The 21,013-nt window shown below is 35.9% G+C and overlaps 1 protein-coding gene across 1 annotated transcript in view; it reads left to right on the top strand.

The window, feature by feature from the left end:
- Positions 1–21,013, top strand: part of DNAH8 (dynein axonemal heavy chain 8) — a gene marked incomplete at its 3' end in the record, with an annotated part of 134,656 nt that overhangs the window by 2,699 nt on the left and 110,944 nt on the right. Inside the window, exons 4-16 of the mRNA XM_081998590.1 lie at positions 988–1,164; positions 1,393–1,506; positions 3,965–4,072; positions 5,677–5,778; positions 7,350–7,496; positions 8,417–8,614; positions 9,172–9,248; positions 9,700–9,799; positions 11,983–12,102; positions 14,279–14,414; positions 15,400–15,587; positions 16,509–16,589; positions 19,826–19,942. Coding sequence (XP_081854716.1) covers positions 988–1,164; positions 1,393–1,506; positions 3,965–4,072; positions 5,677–5,778; positions 7,350–7,496; positions 8,417–8,614; positions 9,172–9,248; positions 9,700–9,799; positions 11,983–12,102; positions 14,279–14,414; positions 15,400–15,587; positions 16,509–16,589; positions 19,826–19,942 — 1,665 coding nt within the window. The remainder of the gene's footprint in view (positions 1–987; positions 1,165–1,392; positions 1,507–3,964; positions 4,073–5,676; positions 5,779–7,349; positions 7,497–8,416; positions 8,615–9,171; positions 9,249–9,699; positions 9,800–11,982; positions 12,103–14,278; positions 14,415–15,399; positions 15,588–16,508; positions 16,590–19,825; positions 19,943–21,013) is intronic.

A 21,013-nucleotide genomic window follows, 5' to 3' on the forward strand; every position in this document is an offset into this window, starting at 1 on the left:
GCATCCTTCTCGTAGTGAGAGGTCCAAAACTGAACATGGATAGATATTCATAAATGATATGAGACTTGCCTGAAGTTAGCTGAAGGCTTCAGCTGCATGTCCACCTGAGTAAGACAAGTGCTTCATCTCTATGCACAAGTGAAGTCAAGTAGGTAGTCCTTATCCCTAAGAATTTAGTTTAGCAAGAAAAAGTTTCTGAAGTTAATACACAAATAGTAAGAAGGAGAGGACAGAAGAATGCAGGAGTAATAGCACCTGTGATGACCACATATATATACACATTATATAGATACACTCTTATACATTACCTTTTAAGTTTCTGCTGCCAGTTATGGTAGGAGATACTACTCTTAGAAGCATCTTTAACCAGGCCCAGTAGGGCATTTTTGATCCTGTATAAATCTTACATGGTAAGGTCTCAGTTATCGGAGAAATTAGTGTCTGAGACTTTCGTGATAAAGCACAGAACCCTTTGTCAAAATACAGAATCTGTGTAGGCTGGGACATACTCTATTTATAAGGGCATACTATGTTCAGTGTGTTTAGGTCATAAGAATAAAAATGTAAAAGACATGTAAAAAGAGCTGACTGCACATTTATCGACATCCAAATGAGTACATTTATGACTTTACATCTGGTATTTAATGTTTTTATTAAAATAGTTCTTCAAGTTTTTTACACGTGAAGTTACATTTGGTAAATTTCAATCCCTAGATTCTGATTAAACTAAAAAATACGGATATATGCTGAGATTCACCCAGTTTATGACAGCAGTTGAACATATGTATTAGTTGCCTTCAGTTTAAGAATATCATGAAGTGCAATTCAGGCTTAGGATGCTTTTCCAAATTACAACCATCTTCATGTGTCAATAACTTCAACCTTGTTGCTTTTTAAGTTAGTATCCTCAGACTGTTTCTTCTCTTCTTTATAATGATTCCCCTATTCTCTATAGTAGAGATTTATTTTTTTCCAAATTGGTTGCAGGTTCTGATTGAGAGTAAGCAGATGAGGAAAGAAGCTGATGATTCAGGTCCACTGACTGAACTAGAGCACTGGAAGTGTATGTCCGCTAAATTTAATTTCATTATTGAGCAGATCAAGGGACCAAACTGCAAAGCTGTCATTAATGTTCTGAATGTTGGACATTCTAAACTACTAAGGGTAATTATTTTTTCTTTTTTATGTTATTTTTTACTAACATAGACAAAGCTTGTGATTGCATGTAAGAGAGATTTTCTGAGAAGAATTGAGAGAGGAGATATCTTAATATGTTAACGGAAAGAACAAGACATTTTTAAGAGATACAGACAAAAATTATCGTAAATCAGTGCAAGTTAAGGAAATAGTTCACTAGGTATGAAGCTTTTTACAGTACTGTTTTCCCTCTAGATGTGGCAAGAGTTAGATGCCAGAATCACAGATGCAGCAAATGAATCGAAAGATAATGTGAAATACTTATGTACACTTGAAAAAGTTTGTCAGCCCCTTTACAACTATGATCTTGTAAGTATACCTTTCATAATTCTTTAAACATAGTTTAGGTATTCACATAGAATGCCCAGGGCAAAAGAAATCTTCTTTGCATCTGCTTAAAAGTAAACTTTTCTAATTTACTTTTCTATTTTTCTGATTTTTATTTTTCTAAATGCCTGTCAAGCTAAATGTTAAAGCATTAGTTTATTCTATATTACACAAAATATAATATTTTAAAATACATATTTTACCAATAAACATAAATACATATGGTTGCCTAGTAAGTCAACCCTGTTGCCAATATCTTTTAAATTAGCTAAAACAGGTTCATATTTTATAATACAAGAATCTCAAAATATGTCTGTAATTGAAAATTCCATATGTTTAAATGAATAATCACACAGCTGTAACCAAAATAGCAAAATCCTAATTATATAGAGAATAATGAAACCTAATGAGGTCCTAAATGGATAAATTAATATCTTGATATTGAAAACAATATCAGCTGCTTCTATTTGCAGAAGTACCAGCTAGTAAGAATTTAAATAGTTGGTTGTACATATAGACTAGTCAGCCCTAGTTTAAGGTAACAGTTACTAGATTTAATATTAACTATTTATTGTTACAAAAGGTATATGTTTCTGATGGCTTTTGCAGAATAGGATGGAAGGAGGAAATACCCTAGGAAACATTGCTTGTTCTGCTTCGTTTTTTAGTCCTACCTACCTCCTGTCCTCTGTCAGGAAGTGTTGCATTTCTTTTGAATTGCTGGCAGCTTAGGATCCTACTTCAAGTTTTAACGGAGGGGAAGCAAAAAGTCAGTGATAATATATGACATAGAACTGATACTGCATGGAATAGTAGGAGACGAGTATGATAAACAGTATTATTAAGACACTTGTTATCTAAAGCTCTTCAGGGTATCACTAGAGGGTGCCAGGTACCAGGCCATCATGATGGGCTGCTTCAGATGAGTTATAAAGATAAAATTCTTTTTATCTTAAACACAGACAGACATTTGTAGGTGGAAACCCATTACAGAGTTCATCATTTTACTAATACAGCATAGTTAACTATAGTTCTTTGTTTAATCTGGAACAACTTGGATAAATCTGAATTTCTGTTTCATGTCTTGGAACATTGTTCCAGAGATCAAGATAATTTAGGTAGGATTTTCTATTGTATTCAACTTAAAAATAGTGAAATCCAAGTTAAATATATTCTGTTTTAAAAAGAACTACATTCTGGATTGAGTTGAATTTAATATCTGATATTGAAAAATATTTTAAATATTAGTGGATTCAGAATGGAGTACATGAAGATTTAATACGGTATTTAGTGTGTGCGTAAAATATGGTATTTAGTGTATGCAGTATCACACATTTACATTTGTGTATTAAGTAGGTTACTATATGAAAACTTAGACTGAGCATTTAACTTGGGGCTTTGAATCAGAGAAATCTCTACAGTCCAGTATTCAGGGTTTGTTTTTTTGTCAAGCATTAACAAAGAAAACCAGTAGACTCAGGATCTCCTGATTCCATTTTGAGGACTTGAGAAGAGGGAGGGAAAGGTGATGAGCAACATGTGGACACTGAGGGTTGTTTTTATGCCATATAGCCTTTCTTTCACACTCTTCTGCCAAATGCACATGCCTTGCTATGTCTATCCACAGTATTAGTGTGTTTACTTTGAGTTTGAAGCCCAAAGTTAATTCTTAGGAGCTTGGCTTCTCTGTTGAGGGGTGACAGTCAACATTACTTCTTCCTGATGTTATGAATTGCAACTCTGATAAGTCCCTGATAATGTTAGTGAATTATCAATTTTTACCTTTTTTCCCTTTTTTTTTCCCCCCAAAATACTGCAGAACACTTATAATACCATGGTTTGATTTTAACGATATGAACAATGATTTCATGAAACATGAAAAATTTAGATGTTTCATAGGATCATTGAATGAATTAAGCACTCATTAATGAAATTAACATTGAGACCATTTAATGAGTTTTGTGAAATGTCCAAGTGAAATATTTTATGTAATGATTGTAATCACAATGTAATTGCATAAAGTATATTTGACAGCTGTACTTGAAGGAAAACAAAAGCATTAATCAGATAACCACTGTCAGCTGCTGGAAGAATACTTCTTTCTGTGCCAAAAAATGCAACCTGTGCTTTTTGAATCAAACTTTGATTTTTTTATCATCAGAATAGCATATTAAAATATTCATATTGGTATCTTTAATATGATTTCTCACCAAATCATCTAAGAGTTTTATTGTTTTTATTAGTTGAGATTTAAAAATCTATTGAACATCGTTAGCTTTTTTTTTTTTTTAACAAGAAAACTTTTGGTAATATGCCATGGTTGTTTGAAGATTGGTTCATGTGATTAAGGGAAAAAATGTAATTTAGAAGTTGTCAGTAGAATAGAAATACAGTTGCTAAGAATAGAAAGTATTTCTTTTTCTTAAAACTCTGCTTTAAGGTATCAATGACACACGGAATACCAAACTTGATAAATGCTATACGAATGATTCACAGTGTTTCAAGGTATTACAATACTTCTGAGAGAATGACATCATTGTTTATAAAGGTAATATATTAAGTATAATATTCATTATGAAAATAATGTGATTTTTCAGAAAAAACTCTCATTTTGTTTAAATCAGTAGGATATTTGTTTAAAAATGGTAATAAATAGTAGATAGGAAGAGAAGTTTTTTGATCAAGAGAGGATTGAACTTGGATTAGAGACTTGTCTTCTGGAAGGAACTTTGTTGTTATTCTTGGTACAGCAAAATTGATTTTTTTCTTATCTTCTTGTTTATCTTCTGATCTGAATTAATTTGCTCAGTTGTTTCCTAAATCACCGATTCCATAAAGATTCTTTTATTGTCAGCCTTGAAGACCCAGTCAAGCAAATGGTCATCAGTCTGACTAGGCTATTCCTCCAAAAAGTATGAAGGACAAAAGTTTCCTGTTTTCAGAAGCAAGTCATGCTTGAAAAGTTAGTTGAATCTCAGTTCATAAACTTTGCCACCTAAAGCAGAAAATTAAAACCAGCTAGGTAATTATACCAGTGTCTTTTGCAGAATCCAGGTACTGACTGCAGGAAAAGATGGTTTGTGTAATAGTTTCAGAACCAAGAAATCTTTCATAAATAAAATATACGCCTCCAGTAAGCTTATAGGAGAAATTAATAGTAGACCCTCACTACACCACTTTCTTTGGTTTTAGTGTAAAGATTTGTTACAATTCAATTTGAACTAGAATATTAAGAAATATGTGCTTCTCTGAGGTTATATTTATCCATGGCTGGGGCTGTTTTCCATACATCAGATGTTAGGTATGAATTATGCAGGAATGTTTATATTTCCTGTTATGTAATTGTTTTTTATATGTTTGTTTGCTCTATTTCAATCCAATGGATTAAGGTCCCCCTTACCGTTTGCTTCCATTTAAAGATCATTAGAGGTGACACTGGAGGTCCTCTCTACAATCTCACCAGTCATTGTATTACAGTGTGAGGCTGCCTTTGGTGTAGCAGTTTTCAGTCTTTATTCAGTTAGGGATTCTTAAGACCTGCTTACGGTACTCTCATGTGTCAGGAGAACTGCTTTGAATTGTTCACATTATTTAACAGACAAAAAAGGTTACCTACCTGTAGCTGTTCTCTGAGATGTGTTTTCTGTATCTGCATTCACTCCCGTAGTCCTCTTTCTTTCTGTCATTATAAATTTTGGATTTTTGTGGTCGAGAAGTAGAAGAATGTTCTCTCCTTTTCATAGCTGTGGGAGACCAAGGTAAAGACATACTGCTAGGATAGAAAATTCGTTAACGGATGCACAAACTAAAGTGTAAAGATGACAACAGAAGTGAAGAATAGTTAAATAGCTTCTCTTTGTTCTTCAGTTATGGTTGGTGACATTCTGTGTTTATGCATATGTATTGCTGGACTTACGGTACTTATAAATACTTCCTGAGACTTAGACACTTCTGGAAGTGTTTTAAGACTTTTTACAGGGTTTTTGTCATGTATATTACATGTATTACTTGGCCACTATTATTTTCACATGGGAAATTTATACAAACTCTGATAGTACTAATGCATTCACATGGGAATTTGTTTAGATTTTGCAAAACAGGCAAATTTCCTTATAAGCTTGAGACTAACTTGTTTTCATTTGTCCCTGCTAGGTTACAAATCAAATGGTCACAACATGTAGAGCCTACATTACAGATGGTGGCTTGTCTTGTGTCTGGGAGCAGGAGACATCAACAGTCATTGGAAAAATTAAGGTTTGTATTTTGGTATTTTATTATTTACCTATCAAACCTATTGATTACCTTGATATGCACAAGGAAGTCCATATCAATATGTGTCAAGTACTTCACACCTCTTTACTGTTTTATTTCATGATACTTTGAGTGTTTTCCCACCTCTTAGTCCACTGGCATTTGTTGAAATTAGAATTCCCTCATCTTTATCAGGGTGGTGTGACCTTGGAATTGGCATCTTCACCATATGTGTGGCCAAGGAATTTTGTCATCCTGCATAATCCACATTCTTCCCTTTTGAGGGTATCTGATATGGTACTATCTTCCTCTCCCATGGGGAACCTGGTATTTGAATAGACCCCCACTTTGTTACAGTAGCTCTTTCCAATACCGGATTTCCTTGGCTCACCAGGGAAGTTCAGTGCTAAAAGACTCTTCCTCTTCTTCAGATGATGGTGACACTTTAAGAACAAATTAAGTACATACAATATGCCAGGGCAAAATATGTCCAGCTATGGGGTTACTGTTTGCCAGTACTAACTTAATTTCCACCTTCTCATTTATCGGATCTCAGCTACTGACTTTCTATCTTACCCAGAAAGGTGTAGGATTTCATAGTCCTTTAAAAATTAGGTCCAGATGTACAACAGAAAATGTATTGAATGCATCTCTCATGACCTGACAGGATGATATGATTCTAATAATTAATCTGTTTCATTGAAGTCATCTTGTGACTGTTCTACAGCTGACAAGCCCTCATTATTCTATGATAGAAATATAAGCCCAGTTTCTAATCATGGTGATCAGTCTTCATTCTAACATCTGTATATCCTTGAAGATCTGAACATTCATTTCAATTAGGACCTTTTTTCATTTCCTGTAATTCATAGCCAATTGTTATATATACCTATATATTCAGTCTGGTGACTGCCAGTATATTGTGATAAAATCTGCTTTCTGTTTTCAAAGAACTTAGAGAAGGTGGTGTATTCCAATGATTATAGACTTTACATTTCTCACCAGTCATTATTTTTACATCTGGTAAGTTCTTAGTATTCTAAGTAAATAATTGACTGAGAAAGATTATTTCTCAATCTCACTTTAACTCAGGCTTGTCAACACACATTAATTTGTATAACCAATTTCCTTTAAGTCCCCTGGGAGTTCCAAAAGGCTACCCTGTTATGCCAATTTCTGTCTTTATCCAGAGGACAGTCTGACTTTTCTTAATTAAGCTAATGGCTTTTCTTAATATTCAGATATCCCCTTTAGAGCAGGAGTCATCACCTGCTCTTTGTTGGTCTCTAAACCACTCTAACAATTTAACAAGAACTAAAACTTTCCTCTTCCTTTTTTGGTGACTCATTTCCCAGTGTTAAGTCTTTCACTGTACTGTACTGTTGTATGTTCGAATGTTGCAAATATTTGCTACACATACTGAAAGAAAACCACTGTATATAAGTCATTATTGCCTGTTGACTGAAACTAGATTCAGTGATAACTACTTTGGAATGACAGTAGGTTTGAGTTCTGCGGTCTCTCACCCATAAGTGTAGCATAATAACTATGGTATTTATTGCTTCACTTTTTAGGACTGTGTGTTTCTATTGAAAGAATATCAGAAATGCTTTCGTGAAACAAAGCAAGAGATTTTGGAAACTCTAGGAGAAAAGACATTTGAAGTATCAGAAATGTACATTTTTGGAAAATCTGAAGCTTTTTGTAGGAGATTAGAAAAAGTGAGTATACTGTGTGCTGTTATTGGCAGAGAAGGGCTTCTCCAAAGAACAGTTTACAAGGTGGACACTTGTCAACATACATACTCTTAATCATCCTGTGAAGGAGTTTGTAACTCTTGGTTGAGAGAAATTAGGCACTTCCACAGAGTAAGTCATCCCAATACTTTAGGCAATTACCTCACTATGTTCTTCTGAATTTCTCAATTTATCTCTGTTAGTGTGGAGAGAAATAATCTAATTGATCTAGACTTAGATCATTATTTTAGGACATTTAAAATTATGTGAAAAATAACACACCTTTGCTTTTTTGAGTGGTGTCATAAGGCATTAAAAACTCCTGTTGCTGCCAAACACAGTTCTTCAGATGATTCTGCTGTTTGGTGTGGTCTTAACATTTAGCTTGCTAACCCGATGAAGGGATTTTAAACTATCATTCATTGAGTTTGCGTGGAAAAGATAATAGGTGCTTCCTAGTGCAGAATAAGGTCAGACAAGGGATAAGAGGATAATGGGGCAGTCATCACAGGGTAGGAGTTCTGTGAGTGTCTGATGTTTTTACTTATCATGCAGTATACATACTAATCTCAATGGCTGGCTTTTTGTATTCTGTGAAATCTCTTTGTGTCATCAGTATGCGTATGTCATGTTTCAACCCTATTGAATCTAACAATCATATATAAAAAGAAACCCTTTACCATCAAAAAAGTGAGGATGATTTTACTTTGTATTGAGTTGTGGTGAGAACTGATGTTGAAAATTGAATTAATCATTCTCTCTTGAAGATACTTGACCTAGAAGCAGCTCATTTCTGAATGCAGTAGTTAGAGAAGTGCTTATTGTTTGTTTTAATTTACTCACATTTTAGTTTACAGAGGAAGTAACAATTTGTTATAAGCATGAATATGATGTTTATGTTTTAGATTACAGAGATGATAACGGTAGTACAAACTTTTTGTGCACTGAGTCTGTCTACCATTGAAGGGCTAGATATTATGGCAGTAAAATTCAAAAATATCTACCAAAGTGTTCAAAAGAAACAATATGACATCCTTGATCCACGAAAAACAGAATTTGATGTAGATTTTGTGAACTTCATGGCAAAAATCAAAGGTTTAGAGGTAAGTAATGTTGCTACCTATAACTTGGGAAAGAATCTCATCACTACTTACTCAGTACCTGCATGAGTGTCAGTGAGATTTTCTGTTGTGAATACACTACATTGCTCTTCTTCCAAAGAGCCTGGAGTTTGCGTTTGTCTGGAGGGAGGTTTTTTCCATTCTTTTTCCTCCTTCCAAAGGAAGCTGTAAAATATATCATACAGTCCTCACTGAAAATCAATCCCTCTGCAGCCAAAATGACAAAAACTATGAGACCTGAGAGAATGATCTACATGGAGGTGGTTTATTAGCCTGGAAACGTGGTTATATTTTGGGCAGAACAAAGCTGCAGCTGTTTTTAATACATGATTTGATTCTTTGCTAAAATTGTCTGGCATTTTAAGAGTTTACTTGACTGACACTAGCTATTTATTGATTATATTAAGCATAGACCAGTGAAAGCTGCTATTTTGTGCTTTAAGCAGTAATGATTTTGAATGTTACTATATTAAGAAATTATCAGGCATCAAATACTATTATATTACTAGAGAAACTATACTAAATTATATATTCTTTAGATACAGATACAGACATTTATGCGTAGCTGTTTTGGGAGAATTTTGTCTTCACAGCATGCTCTTCAGTTACTTCAAAGGTATTGGTGATAATGTTTTAAAATATTTCAAAGTAACTTCAAATTACTGATCAGCACAGTTTAAATAACACAGCTAATTTTAGAACAAAAGGCCTAATGAAGAATTTTTCATTATTGGTGTTCTGAACCATGTAATCATCATAAAAGATGTGTTTTAGCTTTCTTGTGGGAAACAATATATCCTCCTGTTTTTTAATTTCATTATAGTTTATTTTGTATATACAAGAGAATACTAAAAGAAAAACCTAAAAAATCACCACAACAAAACCCACCAGGGCAGAACTTTTCAGCTTGCTTAAACTCTCTCAAAGCAAAAAAAAAAAAATTCCCAGATCCAGAAGCATTTCCTAGATTTGTGCTTCTTTCATTTTATGTAACATTCATGTACCCCAAAATTTAAAAATAAATTGTGTTTTAGCAATATCATTTTGGATTCTCATTTTTAATACAGGTTTCAAAATCTGAGAATGCCATGCCTTCAAGAAGAAACAGGACGTATGGTTGGTTGTATTCTTCAGCATTATCTAGCAGAACTTGAAGCTACTAAAAAGGTATTTAATTTTTTGCGGTAAATTTTAAACATCATGTTAAAATATGAATTTTAACATATTCATTAAAATAATAATTTTATTTATTATGCCTGTTTCACTAGCTGACTGTCAATGTTCAATTTATCATACTTCTATTTTTCTGTTACAGAAAACAGACATGAATGTGTAGGCAAATATGATATACATGCTCTTGCAGGCAAATGTGTTACCACAATTTTACTTTTTAAACTAAAATCTTTTCTGTTATTCCTTCATCAATTGAAGAAAAAAAAAATTCTTTACTGGCTGTGTACATCACTTGCATATACCTTTTGTTTTTTTAATTATATGAGGCCGCTACAGTTAATTTGCATTTATACATGGCTATTATCTAATGCTGTGACAGTATAAAATAAACATAAAATGTAGGTAAATTGCATTTATGTTCATTATAAAGTAATTTTCCCAGGATTTGTGTAGTGTACCATGACTGTAGCATAAATGAGAATTAATTTCTGGAGACTGTTCATGTCACTTGGCTTTAAACTTTTGGATAGGAGTTCATCTAACTTAACTTTGTATGTCTGCAAAATAAACGGCTGCATCAGAACTAGACATCCATACACCCTTTCTACTCAAGAAAGAGAAAGAGTATTCTAGAGTCAATTCATCTGACCTATTTTATGTGTTAACTTGAAGATTTAAATAATTCCCTTGAAATTATTCCCATTTTTCTTCAATGAGTATAAAGGGAATCTGGAAAACCAGACTGATGCAAATATTTTTTAGAGATGTCTGCATGAGGAGCCAAGTGTCTGTAAACTCTGCTAGAGTTTTTACTAGAAAATGATTCTGCCAAACAGTGACTTAAAACTGTAGCCTAGCATAGGTGCTCTGACCCACTCTTGACAGTGTCCTTTCCCTGTCTACTCTCTTTATATAACACTTCATGAACCTCTCGTTACTGGCTTAATTTGATGAACATATTTTCAGCAGCACTGCCTGCTTAAGAAATCACTGACCCCACCCCTAGCTGCTTTTTCTCAGCCAAAAAAATAGATATCTTTTCTGAGGGGGTTTCATCCAGGTCAGTTCCTCTCTTAAGTTCACCATGAAGCACTTGAATTTCTTTGGTTAGGACTGTGCAGGAGACAGTATAGGCGTAAGAAGACATGTTAGTAAGTGAAGAGTAGTGTTTGCTTAAGCAGTACAGCTGTTTGTGTTATCACAGCATCAGTTTGCATGCCTAAAGTTGTGTGGATATAAATATTCCTCCTTCTTCTGTTGAAGAATATGTCGTTCTATTTATTAGATATCATTGGATTGCTTTTTATCTTTTGCCAAGCAAGTTATTTCTAATAAAAAGTTGCTCCCATTGCAATACTGGTTCTAAAGTGCTTGAGTAATTTGTCAATGCAAATTTGGTATGTGATAATTTTAGGCCAGATTTTTCTTGACTATAATGCAGCCATTCAGTGAGCAGCTCGCCCTCCCCCCCTTTTTTTTTTCTCAGCTTGGGCACAGATAAAAGCATGGTCTGTGTACCCAGGAGTCTCTACATGCATATTGATGAGAAGTTAGTAGAAAAGAGCATTTAATAGAATCCTAGATTATCCTGAGTTGGAAGGGACCCACAAGAATAGAGTCCAACACCTGAAATGTTAGCTATTAGCCAGGCATATGTGTCGAAGGAGCAATGTTGACATTTCTATTCAGGTGAAACCTCTCAGCTAACAGCATAGCTTAAGCCTTTCCTGAGGGCAGTTCCCAAGCAAAGGAGGAAAAGCCTCTACAAGAGTTCTCGCAACACTTCCTTACACAGCTTGCTTTCACAGCAGATGGCTCCAAAGCTACACGGCTGCACTTGTCAGGCTTGGCCTTGAATACTGAGCTTGACTGCTCAGCCTCTAGGTTTGCAATGCCTTTTGATGTCGTCAGGGCTCTGTAATAAGTAAGCACAGATAAGAAACAGCATGAGATAACGAAGACAGGGGACATACCAACAGTGGTATCAATGTGTGCATCTCGGAAGCATAGCAAGCGGGGGAAGCAATACATTTTTCTCTCAGTGAACTGTCGTGTGACTCCACACAAATTTAATCTGTTTGGGAGGAGGAGGAAATTGTGGTACCAGAGGAAAAATAATTTAACATTTCAACAGATTTTTTTAATCCACGTGTTTAATGATACTGTTCTTATCGTAGCTTTACCAAATTCAGAAAGATGACCCCCCTCTTGCTCGAAACATGCCACCTGTTGCGGGAAAGATACTGTGGGTGAGACAGCTATTCAGAAGGATAAATGAGCCAATCAACTATTTCCATGTAAGTTGATGTGAGGAAAAATTAGATGTTTTGTGTAACAGTGACTATCCTACTTCTGTAGAGTGACCATAATGTTTCTGGCTATGATGATGTCACTTCTCATAATGCTAGGCTACCTGTTTATTTGTATGTGAGTATCTAGGTAAAAAAATATGCTCTGCAGTAACACTGTTGTAGATCCAAGATGTAGTGTTAGAATAAAATAAACTATTTCAGTTGGAAGGGACCTACAACAATCATCTAGTCCAACTGCCTGCCCAATTCAGAGCTGACCAAAAGTTAAAGCATGTTGTCCAAATGCCTCTTAAACACTGACAGGCTTGGGGCATTGACCACCTGTCTAGGAAGGCTGTTACAGTGTTTGACCACACTCTCAGTAAAGAAACGTTTCCTAATGTCCAGTCTAAACCTCTCCTGATACAGCTTTGAACCAGTCCCATGCGTCCTATCACTGGATACTGGGGAGAAGAGATGTGCACCTCCCTCTCCACTTCCCCTACTTAGGAAGCTGTAGAGAGCAATGAGATCGCCCCTCAGCCTCCTTTTCTCCAAACCAGACAAGCCCAAAGTCCTTAACGGCTCCTCACAGGAAATCCCTTCCAGCCCTTTCACCAGCTTTGTTGCCCTCCTGTGGAAGCATTCAAGGACGTGAACATCCTTCTTAAGTTGTGGGGCACAGTACTTGAGGGGAGGCCGCACCAATGCTGAATACAGTAGGATAATCACTTCTTTTGACCTGCTGGTTATGCTGTGTTTGATGCACCCCAGGATGTGGTTTGCCCTCTTAGCTGCCAGGGCACACTGCTGCCTCATTTTGAGCCTGCTGTTGACCAGCATCCCCAGATATCTTTCTGCAGGGCTGCTCTCCAGCCACTCCTCTCCCAATCTGTACTTGTGCCCAGCATTACTCCTTCCTAGGTACAGAATCAGGCATTTTGACTTGTTTAATTTCATCCCATTAGTCATAGCTCAATGCTCCAATCTATCTAGGTCCCTCTATGAGGCCTCTCATCCTTCATCAGGGTCAACAGCACCTCCCAGTTTGGTATCATCAGCAAAATTGCTAATGGTGCATTCAACTCCTGCATCCAGATTGTTGATAAATGTTTTGAACAGAACTGGCCCTAGAATTTAACCTTGAGGAACACCGCTTGTGACTGGTCACCAGCCAAATGTGCTACATTCACTACAACCCTTTGATCTCTGCCCTTCAGTCAGTTCTTCACGCAGTGCACCACAAACCTGCTTATCCCACAGTTGGACAACTTGTCCAGAAGGATGCTGTGAGGGACAGTATAAAAAGCCGTACTAAAATCTAGAAAAACTAGCACCCCAAGCTGGAAATATGCACTGAATTGTTCACATGTCTCTTTTCATATTGCCCAAAGAAATACTTCACCATTCCAGCCAGTGGTGTTTTTCTTCTTTTTGTAATGGAGCATACCAGGACTTGTACATAAGATGATCTCTGAACTAGTTTTTGGAGCAGGGAATTCGGTTACTGAACTCATTCTACTCTTTCTGTACCACTTAACATACAGTGGAAGGTTGGTACCAGCCACATAAGCTTTAGCATTTATGGCCTTTAGGAATTTCTTGGTATTGGATTTCCTTCCTTCATTGGAATAGTCAGAATCTTGCTATACTAGGATCTGCTATAGCAGTAATATTTATTGAATTGTTTGAATGATTCTCCTACAAAGTATCCAGGATCTCCTGCCATGTTAACTTCTATGTGAGAGAGGTTTTTGCTTTCCTGTTTCCCTCAGATGGCAATAATGATCACCTAAATCTGCTCCAAAGAAAACAGCCATAAATATCACTACTGATTAAAAACAGGAGATTTTTTTTAAAAATTGATTTTTAGTTACTGTTCAATTTTGAGTAGAACCAAGCATCCATTTCACTGTGAGTTACAGATGTTTATCACAGTATAATAAAGTATTTGCTCTTACGTATATTAAATATTTAGTATTTATTACTTGCAAGTTCTTACTGAATTTATCACCCTATAAATTTGAATAATAAACACTTGAGACATTTTTAAGAACTCTGTAAATATAATTTGTAATATTAACTTATATAATGTATAGTCAATAGTTAAATTGAGAAAAACCCAAACAGTATGTTTTTCTTTTTGATATGGTTTTAATTTGAATGTACTGTGTTTTAATAGAAAAAGTCAAATATTTTGGCAAGTCCAGAAGGTAAAACGGTTGTTCGATTATACAACAGAATTGCCTATGTATTGGTGGAATTTGAGGCAGTCTATCATAATGCGTGGGTGAAGGAAATTTCACAATTACAATATCGTAAGTAATTAAATATGTAACTGGCGTTTTAAAACTGGTATTGAATGCTAAGTTAACACAAATCAAATAAGTTAATTTTTTAAGTCTCATTTACCCTTAAAATGTGCACATTAATCATAATCCAATAAGCAGGCTCAATAATACAAATCTCTGTCCCTTACTGACCTTGAAACTTGGTTTTGATGCTGAGGATTGCCAATTTGGTATGCTGTTTGACAGCTGACTGGAAGCAGTAGTGAAACAAATTTAAGGCATACGGTTGTTCATATTTGTATTAAAATTCACTATGTGTGTGACTTAATAATTCTTCCTGTTTTCTTTCCACTGCAGTAATTTATATAGTTGTATTATACCAGTTCCTCTCAGGACAAGTATTACTTTATGCCTGGAAAAAATGTTTAATAATCAAGCTTTATCATTTTAAGATTAAATAAGAGTCAAACTTAAAAAAAAAAATTCTAGTCGATTTCTCATGTAAATTGTAGGCACTCTGTGGGCTCCAAAACTAGGATTAGATCTATAAGAATAAAATCTTGTCATCACACAGTCAAGGGAGGTTTTTGTGTTGCTATTTGGGCTTTTATTTTGTTTTGGATTTTTGCAGTATCACTATGTAAGTATTCATCCTCTGGGTTAACAAATTCCTGTAACATGCTGAGCATCTCATAAAAGTGTTGTGTTTCCAAGTCCTTAGAAAATTAATTTCATAATTTTCTAACTCGAGCTAAGAAAAAATATGCCACAAATAAGACTGGATCTGATGCTTCTTTAGCTTATGCAGAGAAAGGTTATATATGGTAGAAAGCTAATATGGTGAATGTGAGCTGTATGATTTCTTTAACTGAAAACAACGTGAAGCTATTTCACAAGTAATCATACATATTTAATCACTACATAGTAATAATAGAAATCTGTGTTTCATAATAATTTATATAACAGAAACAATTGTTTGTCTTTAGAAAATGATACAAAAATGTCTTTACAGCCTTACAAGCCACAATATTTGTGCATCATCCTAAAACTGGGAAGTTCCTGGTTAATTTTGATCCCCAAATTCTAGAGATTGCTCGAGAGACCAAATGTATGATAAAGTTGGGTCTGGAAGTACCGGAGCAAGCAAAAAAGATAATAAAAACAGAAAATAACCTGAAGTCAAACAAGTTGCGTTTAGAGGTAAACTTAAAAATTATCGTGATTGTTGTTTAAAAAAATAAAAAAGAAAATCTGATTAGCCATAGAAATGTTTCTACAGTTAAATAAAGATTAAAGCTGAGTATAAGGTAGTTTAAGGTAAATTTGTGGAATACACAGGTGACATAGAGTACCTCATTTGAAAAACCTCTACTACCTGCTGTGTGCGCTAGTATATGCTTAAATATAAGCATATATATTTCTCATATGCCCTGTGGCATGTTAAATATAGTCTGGTGACGAAATAATTAAAGCTATCCCAAAAATGTTTACTCTGAAAATCAGTAAAACACAATTTTACAGAGTTTTTGAGAAGCAAAGTTTGGAATTCTTCTGGATTGGAGGATATGGTGTGTCACAAAAACATCAAGAATTTTGCAGGTTACCTGCCAGAGAAGTCATATTTCTGCTACTTGTTGTAGTATTTCAAGAAGCTTGTATCATGGGTATGAGGTGTACCATATAAGGTTGCGTGTGTGTAAAGCACAAGACGAGAGGATATTTTAAAACTGAGTTTATACATGAGTTTAATTATCATATGATATGATATGATACTCAGTTTCAAGAGGGCATTGCAAGTTACGGTCACTAAAGCTCAAGCTGTCTTTAGCTCTAGAGAAAGATGATACTTTGTCTGCCTTTGTGCATAAAGAATGTGTTGCATGAAGGCTCTTTTCATTTCTCCTTGTGTAGCATGATATGGATTCATTACATCCCATAAATTACGTACGTAGGTATGTAATATCTGTGTAAAATTCTACACTTGTTTCCAAATGTAGTCTTTTAGTAGAACTGCTTTCCATGGTTTTTTCTGATGATTTGGTTGTATAACAGGTTGCTTGTTTCAGTAAAGAAAGCACTTAAAATATTATTCCTGATACTATCCTTTCTAATAATTAACAGGGTCTTCTCCAGTGTTATGAAGACTTGTGTCAAGAAACACCAATCATTTTTGTAAGTCTAATGGCACCAAAAATGAAAAAGGTTCGTATTGCTAAATGCACTTCAGTATACTTCAGAAGAAGTTAGATTAATTTAGTAGTTTATAATTTAAAATTATTTAGATGGATCTGCATGTTGTGAACCCAATGAATTTTACTAAAGTTTTTAAGACCAAAAATCTGCTCTTTACTTCCCTGAGCAGTGCTCAGATAATGTGTATTTGTGGTGGGTTGACTCTGGCTGGACACCAGGTGCCCATGAAAGCTGCTCTATCACTCCCTTTCTCAGCTGGACAGAGGAGAGAAAATGTAATGAAAGGCTCCATGGGTTGAGATAAGGACAGGGGGAGATCACTCACCAATTAGTGTCATGGGCAAAACAGACTTGACTTGGGGAAAAATTAGTCTAATTTATTGCCAAGCAAATCAGAGTAGGATAATGAGAAAATAAAAACAAATCTTAAAAGACCTTCCCCCCACCACTCCCTTCTTCTTGGTGTCAACTTCATTCCCAATTTTTCTACCTCTTTCTCCTAAGCAGTGCAGTGGGACTGGGAAGGGGGGTTGCGGTCAGTTAATCACACATTATTTCTGCTGTCCCTCCACCTCAGAGCATGGACTCCTCACACTCTTCCCCTGCTCCAGCCTGGGGTCCCTCCCACAGGAGACAGTTCTCCATGAACTTCTCCAATGTGAGTCCTTCCCATGACCTACTTCTTCACAAACCGCTCCAGCACAGGGTGCAGTCCTTCAGGAACAGACTGCTCCAGCATGGGTGGCCCACAGGGTCACAGTTCCTGCTGGCAAACCTGCTCCAGCCTGGACTCCTCTCTCCACTGGTCCACAGGTCCTGCCAGGAGCCTGCTCCAGTGTGGGCTTCCCACGGGGTCACAGTCTCCTTTGGGCATCCACCTGCTCTTGTGTGGCGTCCTCCCCGGGCTGCACGTGGAGATCTGCTCCACCTCCGTGGCTGCAGGAGGACAGCCTGCCTCACTGTGGTTTCCATCATGGGCTGCAGGGGTATCTCTGCTCCAGCATCTGGAGCACCTCCTTCCCCTCCTTCTTCACTGACCTTTGTGTCTGCAGGATTGTTTCACATATTCACACTCCTCTCTCTGGCTGCAGTTGCTATGCAAAGGTTTTTGGTTTTTGTTTTTTTCCCCTTCTTAAATATGTTAACCCAGAGGCGCTACCACTGTCGCTGATGGGCTTGGCCTTGGCGAGTGGCAGGTCCACCTTGGAGCCAGCTGGCATTGACTGTATTGGACATAGGGGAAGCTTCCAGCAGCTTCTCACAGAAGCCACCCCTGTAGCACCCCCAACTGGCAAAATCTGGCCACACAAACCCAAGACAGTATTACAGTAGAATAATCTTAATGCCTATGAGATGTAAACCCAGTAAAATAAAGAATATGGACTTTGTGGGTCTATTTATCTACACAAATCTCTAGCTTTGACATGGAAGTAAATTATCTCTTATTTCAATTTTAGAGGTTTTCATGGGAAGTTGTGCTTTTCATTTAGCTGAAATACTAAGTGTCATGATCCTTGTCTTTGCTTGGGGAGAATTATTAGTCTTGTGAATTGAGTCAGTCTCTTCAGTGATGTGGAAAGGTTATATACTACTACTAAAGGTCCAGTTTTATTGGACATGCAGAGTGTGTATTCTAAGTCATTTTGTTTTGCCAGACAATTGCAAGTGTTCTAAGTAACTATTGTTTTTGGTTGTAAATCAGAACGTTGCAGAGTTTGCATAAGTTTGTGTAACTATATAGTTGGCATGTGCTGAAAAGTGAGAAACAAAAAACTTCTCTGTGCTTTTAAGAGTTAAATAATAAAAGACAAAGAGATAAAATGATGGTAGTCTTCACTTTAGTGATACTACTGTAAACATTATATCATAGAGGGAATCATACACCTCTGTATTTTAGGGGAAACAACTGGCAAAAGAGAAGGATGAGTATTGTACAAAGAACAGAAGATGAAAATGTTTTCTGAAGAAGGGAGAGAAGTCTTTGGTCTATAGGAAGAAGAGAGAAAAACACAAATCCAAAAATGAAATAAGCAAATCTAATCTATGGCTACATTGATGCCGTAATTTGACAGCAATTCATGTAGAGCCTTAAACTATTTCTGGACTGGCTATCTTGGTTACCAGTAACAGTAACATCCCAGCATTATGGAGTTAAATATATTCCCCAAAAATGTATATAATAAGGTGATATTATTGGCTGTATTTTCAAATAGCTGTGTGTCTATTTGAGATGAATTCATTGTTTTAGCTGTGATATAGACATAGCAAAAAGAACCATTAGGCTGAAGAGAGTGGGTGAAGTCCAGGCAGTGACTTGGTAAATGTCAAGATGAAAGAGCAGCTATGATAGATGGTTATTTAAAATTAAATATGAGTGGAGTCAGTTCAAAGTTTCTCAGCAATTAAGCAAAATCAAATTTCTGTCACTTCAAGGATGATGAGGGTGGCAAAATTTAAAATTGTGGTGGCTGTATGCTGGGAAATCAGTGTGAAGTTTTGGACTACTAGGCAAAAATTTCAGGAGAACTCTGTGAGAGAGTCTGGAAAGGTTGATTTTCATAGCCTGGTAGTAGTAAAGACTTCCTTTTCCTCAGAGTCCCATCTCCTTTGATGGTACAGGGTGGGCAGTGAAGGAAGGACCTTGGTGTAGATCATACAGTGACAGGGAAATAAGGTGGTTTCAGCTACATGCTGAACATCTTGGTGACAAATCCGTAAGAAACAGACCATGGAGAACCAAAAATTCAGTAATGGAAATAGTAGGGAAGAGAGGATTTTTAAAAATGGCATCGAGGCTATAACAAAATTAGGAGAGGATGAGTGTGATTCAAAAAAGGACGAATGAAAAATCTCATAAATGAAGTTGAAAGTTATGTTGTTGAGAGTGGACAAGATATATGTTAGAGGACTAATTGTAAGATCAATAGTGGACTCGAATTTAATTTTAGGAAGTAGTGGGAACCACTAAAAGACACTGTCCAGGAGAACAGGAACGGGAAGATCTTTGCTGAGCATGTAGACTTGACAATTGTGGATGGGGCTGTAGTATGCACTACCCTCCCCTTCCCCAATAGTGCATAAATTTCTTTGATGCTTTCCATGAAAAATTGTGACCTTCCTTGCAGAACTTAGACACAAGTCTTTCTTTCATCAGTGACATTAGTAATTCTAATAATAATGATATTTGTTTTAAATTGTTCTTCTTTTTTCTTTTTTCATCTATGAAATTATATTTTTATGCTTAGATGGAAGCTGTGTTGAGGCAAGGACTTACCGTGTTGACTTGGTCATCTGTGACACTGGAGAGTTTCTTTCAAGAAGCAGATCAAGTTCTGTATATATTTAAACAGTTTTTGAAAAAGGTACACACTTGATCACTATATAAATGAAATGACAGTTTAGAGAAATTATGTCCAGTACACTGCTCTGCATGTTGGGAATTAATCTGTACTTATCTTTTTACCACTTTAAATACATATAGATTTTGTTTACTTTTTAAAGTATGTTCTTTTTTTCAAGAATGATATACTCAATGATTCCCATTATTACCCTCAAATGTTTGATATTTGCTTCTGTTCTTGCAGTAGAATATATTACCTCTTGTTGTCCTCAGATTCTGTGACTACCACTCTGATTTTCAGAGTCAACCTCTGCTTCTCTTTGAGTGCTTGTCTGTGAGTGCAATTGCACACAAGATACCTCCATGTAAACACTGTCCAGTGGAGAACTTTTTAGCGTTAACTGCATTCATAGCAGGCATGCTGTGAAACTGTCTCCTGTTCATGCAGCCCATAATTCCTAATTTTTCAGGACAGAAGAAAAATGAGATTAAAGAAGCTACTCTTAGTCTTGGGACCACTTTCTGATGTGGTTCTTGGGACATAGGAGATAATTCTTTCCATTGTCACTCATTCATCTAATCTCCAAGACTGATCAGCTCAGAGAGCTGTCAAGAGAAGCTCATTCAAAAATTAGGTCATTGCTGTTATGATGCAGAAGTAGTTTTGGCTTATACTGTCTGTGAATTAATTTCACTTACACAGTGAATTTAAAAATATGGTGCTGATAACCAGAAATCTGTGAAGAAGTAGGAGGAAACACCAAGTTCCTCTAAATATTTAAGTTTCTCAAGGATTCCTATGTCTCAGTTTTCCAACATGGAACCAGCAGATACTTAAGAATTACAAGATTTAGTTATTAAAGGACTGCCTGAAATGAAATTGTGCACACTACTAATGTTTTTAGAATTGTGTTATCACACTGTGCAGGATTTAAATACATACACTCTTAGCAACTGAGTTCTTGTTTTCTGTAGCAGTAGTAACCATATAATTTCCAGACTTACATCTGTCCGTATTCCAGATTGTCTGCAATGAAACATGTTAGCAGCTAAATTTTTGTATGGTACTTGTCTCACTAAATTCCCATGATAG

The sequence above is a fragment of the Phaethon aethereus genome, assembly GCF_964289735.1.
Source record: "Phaethon aethereus genome assembly, chromosome: 3".
Classification (NCBI taxonomy): Eukaryota; Metazoa; Chordata; class Aves; order Phaethontiformes; family Phaethontidae; genus Phaethon; species Phaethon aethereus.